Genomic DNA, 14,421 nt, shown 5'->3' on the forward strand with positions numbered 1-14,421 from the left:
GTGTGTGTGTGTGTGTGTGTGTATACACACATATATATGTGTATATATATACATATATATGTGTGTATGTATGTGTATATATATATTTATATTATTTATATATTATTTCTACTATGTCACTGGCACACAGTGGGAACTATAGAAGTACTGTTAGTGAACTGGCTCCAACACCGATGCATTTAAGTTGAGAAGAGACATATAGATGTGTTTCTAAAGTTTAAAGTATTGGTGAGTTGAACCATTATTAAATTATACAAGAGGAACCTGTTATTAAATTTTTCCAAGGGTAAATTTTCTAGTCTTTGGAATAATCTTGTAACATGATAATGCTTTAATTTAATCCATTGGTGGGAGTTTCGAATTTTTCTATATAAGTTTACTAACAATACAGAAGCCAGACTGAAATAGCTTAGAGTAACGAGGGAGGAAAGCGAGTTAGCATGGCTATGGCTCCGAAACCATGTGTGTGTGTCTTTCAAAATGTCTTGTGTTGAAAGCAGGGCATTCAGGGCAGCACTGTTGGGAACAGGTGAGACCTTGAGCGTGGAGTCTGGTGGGAGGTAACGGCCTAGGCAGGGGTTAATGAGGTCCCGTGGACCCCAGTTAGTTCTTGTTAAAGAAGGCTGTTATGAAATAGACTGGCTCCTCCCCGACACCTGGCTTGCTGTTTCACCATTTGGTCCCTCCTTCTTGCTAATATTCTTGCTGTGCTGTGGTTCAACCAAGGGAATCCTAAGCAGAGGCCAAACGAAAGGAGCTGCCTATGCTTGGGCTTCCAGTTTCCTAAACTGTGAATAAAATTTCATTCTATACATTACTCTGCATTGGGTTATTTTGTTACAGCAACAGAAAACAAATATAAATATTGAGTAAATGGAATCAAGTATTGTTCATACAAAAGAACTATTCTTCCCCCCTACAGCCCCTCCCCCCCCCCCCGTCTCTCCCTTTCCCCATACACATTTTCTCCTTTGTGTCTCATGTGTAAACCTTGGCCTACAGTAATCAGAATGCTGTGAACAAACCTCTTGCTCTTTGACGCTTCCTTCCCCGCCGATCCCCACTGTCCCCACTGTTTACTCACACGCCTCACCGGTTTCAAGAATATGTCCCTCGGTGTCTGCATCATCCAAACTTTCTAGTTTCTTCAAGGAATCTGCCTCTGACTGTAGCTTCGGTATGGTGTTGGGAGTTGAAGCTTCCCCCGCTGGGAAGCGAGACAATGACTAGGTCACCCTCAGAGTGGGAACCAGGGAGGGGGTGCTCCTTTACTCTTTTACTTTCCCTGAGAGCCTTAGCTATTCTAAACTTCTTTAGCATAAATACAGTGATGAAGAGAAACAGTGATTGTCCTCAGTAACTAGTTTACTACCTCCAAAAGATTCTATTCCTTTAGTAAAAACAGAAGCAAAGCAGAGCCCATCACTACCGGTTAGAAAAGAGTAGAGGGAAGTTTTCTTCAGGGCCTGACTTACATGTTTGGGGGTGCCCACTGAGTAACAACCAGGACTCCCACAAGTGAGCCCAGATAAATTAGAATAATCTATAAATTAAATAGAAATCAACACCGATCCCACGTTCCATATTTCTTGTTCTCAGCCCCCAAGTCTTTCTTATTTGTCTGGGACAAGGATAGCATCTTCTTTATACTTGTACAAAGAAAACACACAACGTGGCGACAAATATTTTTTCCAACTAGGAATATAAACAAGTCTGCTGATCCCTAAGTCTATAATGATGCCAGAAGCTTTCATCCTGTAGCTTTGAGAGAACTCATCCCTTGTCATTATAACACAGTCAATGGTACCTGTTCTCTGAGTAGTCCTGACTACTCGTCGAGACTCAAACACGCACATGAAAAATCTCAGATGAAATTCGTCATTATGCATGGCTATTTCCTAGAAATAAAGAGAGTTTAATCCAAATAAATACATCCATAGACTATTTAAAGTGTCAAAGGTCGACATGGTCTAGGTATACTTGGTTTTAGGACTTGGCCATATAATAATGTCAACATATAAGGTTATGATATGAATAATCTTTTATATACATAACGAGTCAGGATCCCCTGAACTAACAAGTTTACTTCCTTATGCTTAGAGTATGGAAAAGGCTGGTAGATTCCAGAGGCTTTCCCTACTTCAAGACTGCATTCAGACAGGCAGTCAACTGGATCTAGAATACTATTCTGACATTCTGACATACCTTTCCAAAGCTTCTAAATAGGGTCTGGGCTAGATGCGTACTAAATTAAGAAGGGCAGTAAATAATTTGAATCAGCAAGCTGATTTTTCCTCTATTATTCTGTCTTAAAATGTCTGGCATTGACTACATGTTTAAGACCTCTGATGAACCCCATTAGAGATCACTGTTTTAAATTATTCCAGTATATATATGGTCCGGCATGTTGTTAAGAGTTTCCCAAAGTTTCTCTTAGTCTGCTCTTTCCTCTAACCCCACTTCCTGTGATCAATCAAGCAGGACAAGATGCACACTAATTTTCAGAAGATATAGTTAGAAATCAATTTAAATCTCAAATCCTCATTTGTCAGGGAAGGCGCAGGTGTCCAAACATCTAGGGCCACGGCGAACAGCTGCCATGGAAACATGCGTGTAAGCCAAAAAACAGTCAACGAACGGAACCAGAAGACAGCGGGGTCAAGGAGCCGAGGGACAGAAAAAACGAAAGGACGGCAGGCGCACTAACAGTACTCCAAGTGCGACGAAGAGAAAAACCCCAGTCTGACAGGGTGACAGGGAGAGTGCGACTAGAGTCAAACGCTCCCTCCGCTTCTCAGGCCTCGCCACCTCGCGCAGGCGTTCCACGAGCCCGTAGCTCGCTCTTTGACCTCTTGCCCCACCCCTTTTCCTCCTCTGCGCCCGCCAAACGGTCTTCCGGTACTGTAAAGACGGTTCCGGTTCACGGAGGTTCCCGGGCTTTGCGGTCCGCGCCCGGCCGGAAACCCCTTTGCCTAGCAGCCGGTTCCGGTTCGGTGAGTGGCGGCGGGAAACTGGGGGAGGGGTGAGGATGGAGGGAGACTGGGCCGGGAGGCTGTGTCGGACCGGGCCCGCTGGCCTCCGCTGGGCTGAGCGGAAGAGAGGACCGCGGTGGGGACCGTGCCCTTTCTTCCACCCCGCCCCTTGGGACCACCTCCATTCCCCCCTGCTGTCCGGTGGCGGCTGTCTGGCCCGGGTCTGGTAGTTGGGCTTACTGAGGCCGCCCTTTCAGGCCTCCGTCTCCTGACCCCCGAAGAGCCCATCTCCCTGCGGTCACAGCAGGGCCTTCTCTGCGCCCAACTCTACTTTTCCAAAGAGAAAAGGCCGGTTGGGATTCCGGGAGTTTCCCGCCAGAGCAGGGTTCTCTGGAGGGAGAGCTGTTTTCAACGAGGAAGTTCAGCTTTCGCTCCCACCTGCTTCACCTCTCTTCTTCTTTGAAACCTGAATGCTACTTCTCGGCTACTGTGTCCCACGTAAACAATTCTCCAACTCTTTTATCCTGTGGTATTTCCCTGGGATGTGATATCGCTAGAGCCACCACCAGAGAGAAACGTCTGGACCCTTCTGCACAGGTTATGAAAACCCCCTTAACTGCCACAGTTTTCTTACCTGGCTCATCGCCTCTTGGTAATTGCCTTAAACTTTTTCTTCGTATACCCTAACGTGATCTTTCTGGCTATGTGCTGGGTTTCCCTTGTCTTGAGCTTGGTGATTTCTGGTTTATCAGTACCTCTACAGTTTTTCTGTTATCTTGTTGGCAATAACTTGCTCCTTTATCACTTTTAAGTCACACTTGTTAAAATTTCTTAGTTCATGTGACATACTTATTGTATTTGGAGTGGTGGTGATTCTTGTAAAAATGTGTATAGTCCTTTTATAGTCTATCAACTATTTGCTGTAGGATTTTTCGTTGTAATAGGAAATTCTGGATGAAGTAGAACATGTATAAGTATTCTTCATAAAGGTCATTTTTATTTAGGACTCTTGCTGAAATGTGGATTACTGCCTTTGAGGTTACAGTGACACCTGTAATAATAACCTGAACCCTCCAGTTCGACTGCCTGTCCCCCAGTCCCTTAGAAAGAGTTTCATTCCCTGATTTCAGTTAATTATCCAACCTGCAAAAGTGGGTAGCCTATCATTCATCAGATGAATTAAGTCTGGAGGAGGAGTGGATGAGGATACAAACAGGTTCTACCACTTGTGGCTAAGGTGATGTAATTTTTTTCTTCCACTGGCTTTTCTTTCCCCTACCAGTCATACTAGTTTTGCTGTCTGTGTGACTAGATCTGGCTTCTTCGCCTAGCCTGAAAACTTCTATTTATATTCCAGAACCCCACACTTAGTGTATGTGTGTAAGAAGTTAACTGCTGTTTAAAGGTGTAAAATACTAAGGTGCTTAACGTATTAATTTTACTCTTTCTGGGGGAGAGAGTACACATGAAAATACTATGGTTGGGGACCTGGACAGATGATGAGGAAGTGTAAACTGTGTCATAGCTGTAATTGTTTTCCAAAACACAGAGTAGGGTTATTCACATGCTTACGTCTCCCCCAGATTTTCCTTTCACTTGGTGTTCAGCTGCTAACTTAATTCACATTAATAAGTAGCTGCTTAGCTTCATTCTGTGAATTATTAAAATGATATATGTGTGTGTGTTGTTTTTTTTTTTTTTTTTGAGACAGGGTTTCTCTGTGTAACCTTGGTCATCCTGAAACTCACTCTGTAGAACAGGCTGACCTCAAACTCACAAGAGACCCTCCTACCTTTGCCTCCCACATGCTAGGATTAAAGATGTGTGACTCTACCATCACCCAGCAAGAAAGATTGTCTTAAGATAAAAAACTGTCGGGCTGGAGAGATGGCTCAGTGGTTAAGAGCACTGACTGCTTTTCCAGAGGTCCTGAGTTCAATTCCCAGCAAACACGTGGTGGCTCACAGCCATCTGTAATGGAGTCTGTTGCCCTCTTCTGGTCTGTCTGAAGACAGCTACAGTGTACTCAATACATAAAATAAATAAATAAATCTTAAAAAAAAAAAAAAAAAAAAAAAAAAAGCCGGGCAGTGGTGGCACAAACTTTTAATCCCAGCACTTGGGAGGCAGAGGCAGGCGGATTTCTGAGTTCGAGGACAGCCTGGTCTACAGAGTGAGTTCCAGGACAGCCAGGGCTACACAGAGAAACCCTGTCTCGAAAAAACAAAAAACAAACAAACAAAGTCTATCGTCCGTGCTCGAATTTGATGACATCTAAGGCTCCTTATTTGGGACTCATTTAGAATCTTGATTTTGTTGTTGTTTTAAAAATCCCTTCTTCCAACATAATTGCCAAAGAAGGTACTAGAAGCAAGATGTATTTGTAAAAAGGTATAAGTATGAAGCTTTGATTATTTACATATATGAGCCAGGATAGATCACTCAAAGCTAGTTGGAAAGGTTATTTTTCAATTGCCCAGGTGAACCTTTGAATGAAGATGTTTGAGGGACGTGAAGCTGTGCTAAGTTTGAGTGTGCACTTGCTGAGGGACTCCTGGGTCCTTCCTTTTGCCCCCATCAGTGTGATTTTTGCAAGTCAGTTAGCATTTTGAATTATTGAATTTCTAGCTTGTTTCCTCCTTCTCGTCTCTAAAATGAAAAAGAAATGAGGTGGGATTATTCTCAGTTAATTCAGTGCCAGGGACTCTGAAGCCCTCTTTAAACCTTCACAAGCACTAGGCAGGTGCACATGGTGCGCGCGCACACACACACACACACACACACACACACACACACACGTTTGGTCAGAATACTCAGACACATAAAGAAGTCAAAAAAAAAAATTCTACCCCATTAAGGAAGAAAGGGGAAGAATAGCTTGGAGAAATTCTAGATACAAGCTTAGAAATGTATTTGGTCCTTAATCTAAGGCTTAAACCTTTGGGGATCCTTCTTGACAAGGCTGGTTACTCTGCTCACTCTTTTTTTTTTTTTTTTTAAGATTTATTTATTTATTTTTAAAGTACTTTTTTTTTCAAGACAGAGTTTCTCTCTTTTTTTTTTTCTCTAAGATTTATTTATTTTATTGTATGTGAGTACACTGTAGCTGTCTTCAGACACACCAGAAGAGGACATCAGATCCCATTACAGGTGGTTGTGAGCCACCATGTGGTTGCTGGGAATTGAACTCAGGACGTCTGGAAGAGCAGACAATGCTCAGTGCTCTTAACTCCTGAGCCATCTCTCCAGCCCCACTCTGCTCACTCTTATTCTTGTGACTATTAAGAATGTCTGTTGGCATCACATGGTCTTCTTGAATACTTTGAGGATTCAGAATGGCTGTGGATTTGATTAGGTTGATAAAAGTGGGTGTCCACGGTTATGCCAATTAAGTCGTTGTAAGTAGAGTTTTGACTACTCCCAACCCTTCTCTGGGGAAATTCAGTTTCTCCAGTTTCTGTTACATCAAGTTTGTTTAGAAAGTAAATGAAAAATTCTAGGCACACACTTTTTTAATCCCAGGAGATAGGCATGCAGATCTGAGTTCAAGGTCAACCTACAGAGCAAGATCCAGGACAGCCAAGCTTAGACAGTGAAGGAGTTGGAAAACAGAAATCTTGTGATAATGTAATCCATCATGTTCCAGCTCCTGCAAGCAGCAGAACTCTGCAGCTTGGGCCATGTGGCTCTGGCCTTAGAGTCCAGAATAGAAGGGATTACTGGTACAATTAGATGGTTAGCTGGAGCTAAGAAATGAGTGGTGATTAAGAAGAAACCAGCATCACTGAGGTGAAATCTTCTGGGAAGTGTTTTCTGAGAGCACAAAGAAGCCATGTTCCAGAGATAGCCAAGGTTGCACCTCATGCTGCAGCTGTACTTGGTAATGTGTAAGAGTCGCCCAGGTGGTTTTGGAGGCATGAAGGGGTCATGAAGAGCAGCTGAGGCTTGGTACTGTGAGAGGCCATGGAAGACCACTGGTATAGATGAAGCCTCAGTTGTAGTTGACTGCCCAGGACTGAAAGGGTCATGCAAAAGAGTTGAGAGTTAGAGCGTAAGACAGCAGTGTTTTGGAGATGCCAGTACCATGGGACGACCACCAAGAACAGCAGCGACAGTGGAGTGGATCAGCCTGAGCTTAGAGTGCTACAGAGGGCAGAGCTGGAGAAGTGATGTCAACCCTTTGGAGAAGCCCAGAAGATCATATGTGGATTCCAGACATTCAAACAAGAAGCTGTTACATTGAAGTTGCCTTGGAGACCCCAAGATATTTGAGATGCCAGAGCTGTAGGATTATCTACTGAGGAAAGCTGTTAACAGGAAGGGGAACCAGCCCAGGAGAAAGAAGTTTGTTGCAGTCAACAAAGATGGGAAAGGAGTTGGAGATCTGAAGACTGCTTTGACACTGGACATGGAGTTGCAGAGTTTAGGGTTCACTCAGCTGGTTTTTGGTCTTGCTTTGGGGATTAAAGTAAAGTCATTGGATGAATCTCAGAAGAGACCCTGAACTTTGGACTTTTAACATTGTTGGGACTGCTATAGACTATGGGGACTTTGGAAGTTGGACTAAACGTATTTTGCATTATGCTATGCTTAGTTATGGCCCCCCATAGATTCATGTTTGAATAAGCCTATGGGAGCCAGGGAGTGGAATGTGGTGGTTTGTATCTGCTCAGCCCAGGGAGTGGCACTATTAGAAAGCTCTGTTGGAGTAGGTGTGTCACTGTGGGTGTGGGCTTTAAGACCCTAGCTGTCTGGAAGTCAGTCTTTCACTAGCAGCCTTCAGATCAAGACCTAGAACTCTCAGCTCCCCCTGCACCGTGCCTGCCTAGATGCTCCCACTTTGATGATAGTGGACTGAACCTCTGAACCTGTAAGCCAGCCCCAAATATATGTTGTCATCATAAGACTTACCTTGGTCTTGATGTCTGTTCACAGCAGTAAGACCCTAACTAAGACATTCTGTTTTTACTAGTGTTGTTAATCTCTTGTTCTAATTTACAAATTAGACTTTCATAAATATACATGTTGGGAGCCGACTCTGAGCTGAAAGCGGCTATCATCTTTGCAGCCATCTTGAGCCATATACCCTGACAAGAGACTTGTTTTCAACAGCCCACAACAGCTGAGCACACTCTGATAATTATCTTGATATACCCATGATTTCCTTTCAATCAAGGCCAGGCAGTGGTGGCACACACCTTTAATCCCAGCACTTGAGAGACTCAAGGCGAGACTTGAGGAGAGACCAGAGCAGCTGACTCTGTCTCCATTCCTCTCGTCTCCGTCCCCACTCTATCTCTTGCTAGGCCCTGACCTGTGGACCGGAGCAGCAGAATGGGCCGTTACATATACATATTTATATGTATGTATGTATGTATAGGAAATGTGCCTGTGTGTATAATTCAGCATACTTGTAGTTTCAGACATGTACTGGAAACCTTGGAACATATATCCTACATGAGGGGAACTTGTATGCAGATAAATCGATAAAGCCTTGGTTTAAGCAGGTTTGATTTGGTTTGGTTGCTTGCTTTGGCACTAAGGATTGATTGAATAAAGGACCTTGTACATGCTATACAAGGGAGCTGTATTCCAGCCCTTTCCAGCAGGTTGCTGGATAATGTTGGGTGGGGGAGTGCTTTGTACAACTGAGAATGTTCTGTGATTTATACTTAATAAATTGGTGGGATTTTGTTTGTCAACTGTATAAAGTTTATGGAAGAGAAATCTTGGGGTCACTTGCTTAGAAAAAATGATTTAGGATGAGGTAATAGAAAACTTCGTGGATTGGGGAGAATTCCTAGCTGTGATTTCATCGAAGTCACTGTGATTTATATGCACTTGATTGAGTCTCCTGTGGGTTGGCTTACTCTACTTGATTCTTGCTTTGATGATCTGTGATTCTCTGGGTTACCTGCAGCTGCCATTGAGTCCAGTATAGTTTGCAGCAGTGTTTGGAAGTACCTCAGGTCAGTTTGATTTTTTAACTTTCTAAACAAGTCAGTAGCCTTCACCATTTTCCTCCACTAAGGACATAAACATCACTTCTGTCCCTGTTATAGAATACTTGAACTAGATGCTCACTGTGTAATATTTATGTTTTGTGTCTTCTTTTATAGGATTTTGTGTCTTTACTAAAGTCAGTGATGTGAAAAGACCTGAAATGGGTAAGACTAAATTAGTCACTCCATCCTTTTACACAGTTAGGTGAAGAGAAAGAATGTATGCCCAGTTTTTGTCCTGTTTGTGTCTTTGTGCATAGAAATAATATTATAAGATCTTAGTCCTAATTAAATATTCCTGTATACTCAGTATTATTTTACTTTGGTTAATACCTTATTTGCAAAATTATTTAAGATCATTTTCTTATTCATTGTATAAAAAAAACAAAAGCACACTGGCAGTACTTGTTTTGCTTATTATGTATCTGTTCTAAGTAATAGATATGATATATACATATATATGTATGTGTATGTATATTCATTTTATTGTTTCAGACATCTTCCAAAAATACCTAGTATGTACAAAATATACACAATCCACAGTATTGTACCAACAGGGAAAGTGAGATACAGGTTAGGAAACCTGCTGGGAGTCATATCCTCTATGCAGCAGAGCTCAGCTCTCTGTTCTTTAGTACTGGGTCGCACTGCCTCCTGTACGATAGATAATTTGAGTAAGGTAGTGTTTTGTTTCTGTAGCTAGTGATAATAAAACTTTACAATTGGAACATTTCCCACTGTTTGATTCACAGGGGTGGGGGTGTGTATCTGTAAAGGAGCAGTGTAGAGGCAGGAATAGCAGCCAGTTTAGGAGTAAATTGTATGGCTAAACAGGAAGACTGCTGTCCATGGTTCTTTTCAGTTGCCCTTAGCCTTTTGTCTACTGTTTACACCTCACCCTGCTGCGCCACCGTGATGCACTCTCTCCCTTTCCTCCTCATGTCTTCCCCTTTTCTCAGTGCTGTCGTCAGTGTGAGTCACTTGAGTTCTCTTAACTCTGCATTACGGTAAAATGTTTCTAAAGTAAGAGTCTGCCATGGTAGTATAGTCACTGAAAGGACTCTAAGAGCAATACAAATAAATTCTTACAGTTTTACTGAAAAAAGATCCAATGAATTAAGGTTTTCTTTGTTTTTGTTTTTAAATTATGGTTGGTATTTGGGGAGAGGGTGCATACACATGTGCAAGTATACTTGCCTGTGGGAATGTGTGTACAGGCCCAAAGAAGATTTTGAATATCCTGTCTACCTTATTTCTTTAAGACAGGGACTTCCACTGAATTGGAAGCTTACTGTTTTTGCCAGGTTAGCAGTCTGGTCAGCAGACTCCCAGGATCTGCCTGTCTCTACTCCTCATGCTGGGGTTACAGGCAAACACAGCCAGGTTCAGTCTTTCATGTGGGTGCCAGGGATGCAGACTGAGCTTCTTGTCCTTGTACAAGAAGCACTCGTACCCATTGAGCCATCTCCCCAACTCCTGGGTTAAACTTGAAAGCACTTTTTTTTGTGTTAAGATAGAAAATAAACCAAAGTTTTCTGCTTTTAAGATTGTGTTCCTGCTTGGTGGTGTAACCCTCTCCTTCCCTTCTTTAAGTAATAGGCTTCCATGTTATCTGTGCTGATTCCAAACTCATGGGTCAGATGACCAGAATTCTACCTTTACCTTTCCAGTAGCTGCCTCTTCCTCCTCTAGAGCATGCCTGTGTACTCAACATCCTTTTTTTTTTTTTAAATATTAAATTTCTTGTACTTAAGACATTAAAAGTTCTCTTTGGGGGAAATTTCATTATTTTAAAAACAAACTATAAATCAGGTTGGTTTTTTATTCTTGTGTAGGTTTTGAGCTGCTTGTTAGATGATCTCAGTCAATTCTGAATGGACCAGTGTCTTCACGTGCTATGAAGGAACAATTTTATATGTCTGTATCATTCTTCGTTGAGAACAATTGTTTATGCGAAAAGATTGTCTCATAGGAAAATGTTGTTGAAGGACTGTGTCTTGCTCTAATCTGACTCTTCCCCTAGATGACACAGCTGACGGGGTGAAGATGGACGCTGGGGAGGTGACCTTAGTGAACCACAGCTCCACCTTCAGAACCCACCTACTGCCACAGTCGAGCTTTCCAGAGGACCAGCTTTCGCTTTCTGACCAGCAGGTTAGAATCATTCTTGTCCTTTAAGTAACTAATTGTTTTCCTCATTATAAATATTCACCTGATACAGTTTGAATACCACACTAAAAACTCCAAGCATGTGAAATTTTTACAATTAATAATTTTAGTGTTGGGTTTCTGCTTGAATTAAGAAAGTTAAGACAAAATGTGGTGTGATGGTTTCTCTATGTTCGGCCCAGGCAGTGGCACCATTAGGAGGTATGGCCCTGTTGGAGTCAGTGTGTCACTGTGGGTGTGGGCTTTAAGACCCTAGCTGCCTGGAAGTCAGTCTTCTAGCAGCCTTCAGATGAAAATGTAGAACTCTCAGCTCCCTCCTGTACGATGCCTGCCTAGATGCTGCCATGTGCCCACCTTAATGATAATAGACTGAACCTCTGAACCTGCCCAAATATACGTTGTCCTTATAAGACTTACCTTGGTCATGGTGTTTGTTCACAGCAGTAAAACCCTAACTAAGACAGAAATTGGTACCAGGAACTGGGGTATTGCTGCGATAGGCCTGACTGTGCTTCTATTTGGAAGAATGTGGATTTGGGGACTTTGGATTTGGCAAGCCATTGAATGCTTTAAGTGAAGCTTAATGGGCCAACCTAGTAGGAGTCTGGCAGACAGTGGTGCTCAGGGTCTTTTGAACTGTGTAGGCCTGCTGGCCCAAGAGGTTTCCGTGGAGAAGAACTTTACTAAGTGGCCAAGAGACTGTTCTTGTGATGTTTTGATGAAGAAGGTGGCTGCCTTTTGCCATTGTCCAAAGAATCTGCCTGAGACTAAGGTGAAGCGACTCAGATTAATTGCATTGACAAAGGAAGTCTCAGAAAAGCCTAACAGACACTTTGTTCTTTGGTTAAGTCTGACGAAGAGCATTTTGAACAAATGTAGCAAACTGAGAAAGGGAAAATACAAAATACATAGTTTGAGTATTAAAAGGACACCAGGAAGTGGAATGGAGTTGAATCCTTCCGTCAAAGATTAAATTGAATTAAGGGAGTAGTGGCCTTGGAACAAGATAAATTTAGGTCCGGGCATGGTAGTACAAGCCTTTAATCCCAGGAGGCAAAGGCAAGCGGATCTCTGAGTTCAAGCCCAGCCTAGACTAGAGCAAGTAATAGGTAAAGAAAAACTTAAATCTAGCCTTGGTGGACCACAACTTTAATCCCAGTGTTTAGGAGACAGGTATGCAGATCTCTGAGTTCAAAGTCACTCTATGAAGCATGTTCCAGGACAACAAGCTTAGGCAGTGAAGGAGTTGGAAAACAGAAAGCTGGTGATAATGTAATAGAACAAGGAGGCCATGTTCCAGTCTCAGCAGGCAGCAGGACTCAGCTGGCTCTGGCTTTAGAGTCCAGAATAGAAGGGATTACTGGCACAATCAATGCTGGTTAGCTGGAGCTAAGAAATTAGTGGTGATTAAGAAGAGACCAGCATCACTGAAGAGACCCTGAACTTTGGACTTTTAACATTGTTGGGACTGCTATAGACTATGGGGACTTTGGAAGTTGGACTAAACGTATTTTGCATTATGCTATGCTTAGTTATGGCCCCCCATAAATTCATATTTGAACAAGCCTATGGGAGCCAGGGAGTGGAATGTGGTGGTTTGTATCTGCTCAGCCCAGGGAGTGGCACTATTAGAAAGCTCTGTTGGAGTAGGTGTGTCACTGTGGGTGTGGGCTTTAAGACCCTAGCTGTCTGGAAGTCAGTCTTTCACTAGCAGCCTTCAGATCAAGACCTAGAACTCTCAGCTCCTCCTGCACCGTGCCTGCCTAGATGCTCCCACTTTGATGATAATGGACTGAACCTCTGAACCTGTAAGCCAGCCCCAAATATATGTTGTCATCATAAGACTTACCTTGGTCTTGATGTCTGTTCACAGCAGTAAGACCCTAAGACACATGATATATGAAAATATATATATATATATATATATTTCAAGTCAGGGTTTCTCTGTGTAGCCCTGGCTGTCCTTAGAACTAGCTCTGTAGACCAGGCTGTCCTTGAATTCAGAGATCCACTTGGCACTGACTCCCGAGTACTGACATTAAGCATGTGTGTTGCCACTGCCCAGCAAGAATAATATTAGAAAGGTCTTCACTGTTACTCTGAATATTATACTGTTGACAAACAGATCTCTGTTCTTTTAAACTAAGCATAGGTTAATACTAAGTAAGAATAGCTTTGGGGACAGGAGTCAATGAACAGCCGTTCTGAGCTTTCTGTGATATAATTGGTAAAGGCTCGAATGCAGCACAGTGTTGGCATTGCTTGAGAGCCAGGGATGATGCAGACTCTGAGCATCTACTTCTGAAACAAAAGCCATGTGTTAAAAGCATCCCTTGCTGACTTATATACTGATAAAGACTTTCTGCCTAACATGATGGCCTTGGTTTGATCTCTGAGACCCACATGGTGGAAAAAAAGACCTGACTCCTTCAAATTGTCCTCTGACCTCCTTGCTTATGCCATGGGTGGGCAATAATACATTAATTTTTTAAATTAAAGCAAAGAAAGTACTCTTAGTAGAAAAACCATTAGTAGTTTGAGTGAGAGGATTTGTTGTAGCAATTCAGACACTTGTCCCCCACTGTCATAAGGTGTCACAGAGATGCTTACAGCTTGCACTTGAACTAAGACTGCAACAGCACTCCCCACGAGAATTACTCTGAAATACTCAGAAGCAAAACCAAGACCTCTTATAACTCATTGTCTGATAGAATATAGTAAATGCAGATAGACCATCCAGTGGGCACCCTTTACACTGTAAAGCAATCAGTATTTTCCAGCTTTCCCCTTAAAGCCGAGTAATTCCTCAAATTGTTTTGTTCTTGTTAGTATGCAGCTTATTTATTTTTTATTTTATTTTTTTAAGGTTTATTTATTTATTTTATGTATGAGAACACTATAGCTGTCTTCAGACACACCAAAGAGGCTGTTGGATCCCATTGCAGATGGTTGTGAGCTACCATGTGGGTGCTGGGAATTGAACTCAGGACCTCTGGAAGAACAATCAGAGCTCTTAACCGCTAAGCCAACTCTCCAGCCCAATGCACCTTATTTATAATATAACAGATAAATACATTTTATATTGAGTTGCAAAGTTTATCATAGTTTTGTTTAGTGATTTTTTTCTTAATGTAAACTTATTCTCTTTAATTGTCAAAAATATGATTTAAGAAAACAACCTTCTGTTTTTAGATGTTGTCTTTCAGGCAGGGGACTTTAGACGGAGCTTTCACATGTTCTACAAGAAGGGCAGCCTATAATCCAGATTATCACTCAGG

At 42.3% G+C, this 14,421-nt stretch overlaps 2 protein-coding genes across 5 annotated transcripts in view; one reads left to right on the top strand and one right to left on the bottom strand.

Moving 5' to 3' along the window:
• Positions 1 to 1,898, bottom strand: part of Pfkm (phosphofructokinase, muscle) — a 37,618-nt gene extending 35,720 nt beyond the window's left edge. The window contains exons 1-2 of the mRNA XM_028789343.1: positions 1,808 to 1,898; positions 1,094 to 1,207 (exon numbers count right to left, since the gene is read on the bottom strand). Of these exons, the coding sequence (XP_028645176.1) occupies positions 1,094 to 1,207; positions 1,808 to 1,889 (196 nt within the window). The 5' untranslated portion in view covers positions 1,890 to 1,898. The remainder of the gene's footprint in view (positions 1 to 1,093; positions 1,208 to 1,807) is intronic.
• A 1,015-nt stretch (positions 1,899 to 2,913) lies between these two features.
• The window catches only part of Senp1 (SUMO specific peptidase 1), a 56,879-nt gene continuing 45,371 nt past the window's right edge, over positions 2,914 to 14,421 (top strand). For 2 of the 4 annotated variants that reach the window (XM_028789346.1, XM_028789347.1), the window contains exons 1-4: positions 2,914 to 2,993; positions 9,092 to 9,139; positions 10,998 to 11,128; positions 14,336 to 14,420. In XM_028789346.1, the coding sequence (XP_028645179.1) occupies positions 9,136 to 9,139; positions 10,998 to 11,128; positions 14,336 to 14,420 (220 nt within the window). In that variant the 5' untranslated portion in view covers positions 2,914 to 2,993; positions 9,092 to 9,135. Of the gene's footprint in view, positions 2,994 to 3,139; positions 3,625 to 9,091; positions 9,140 to 10,997; positions 11,129 to 14,335; position 14,421 lie in introns of those variants that run through there. The other 2 variants (XM_028789344.1, XM_028789345.1) reach the window with 1 other exon arrangement.

This window comes from Grammomys surdaster, unplaced genomic scaffold (genome assembly GCF_004785775.1).
Source record: "Grammomys surdaster isolate TR1022 unplaced genomic scaffold, NIH_TR_1.0 125818, whole genome shotgun sequence".
NCBI classification, from domain to species: Eukaryota; Metazoa; Chordata; class Mammalia; order Rodentia; family Muridae; genus Grammomys; species Grammomys surdaster.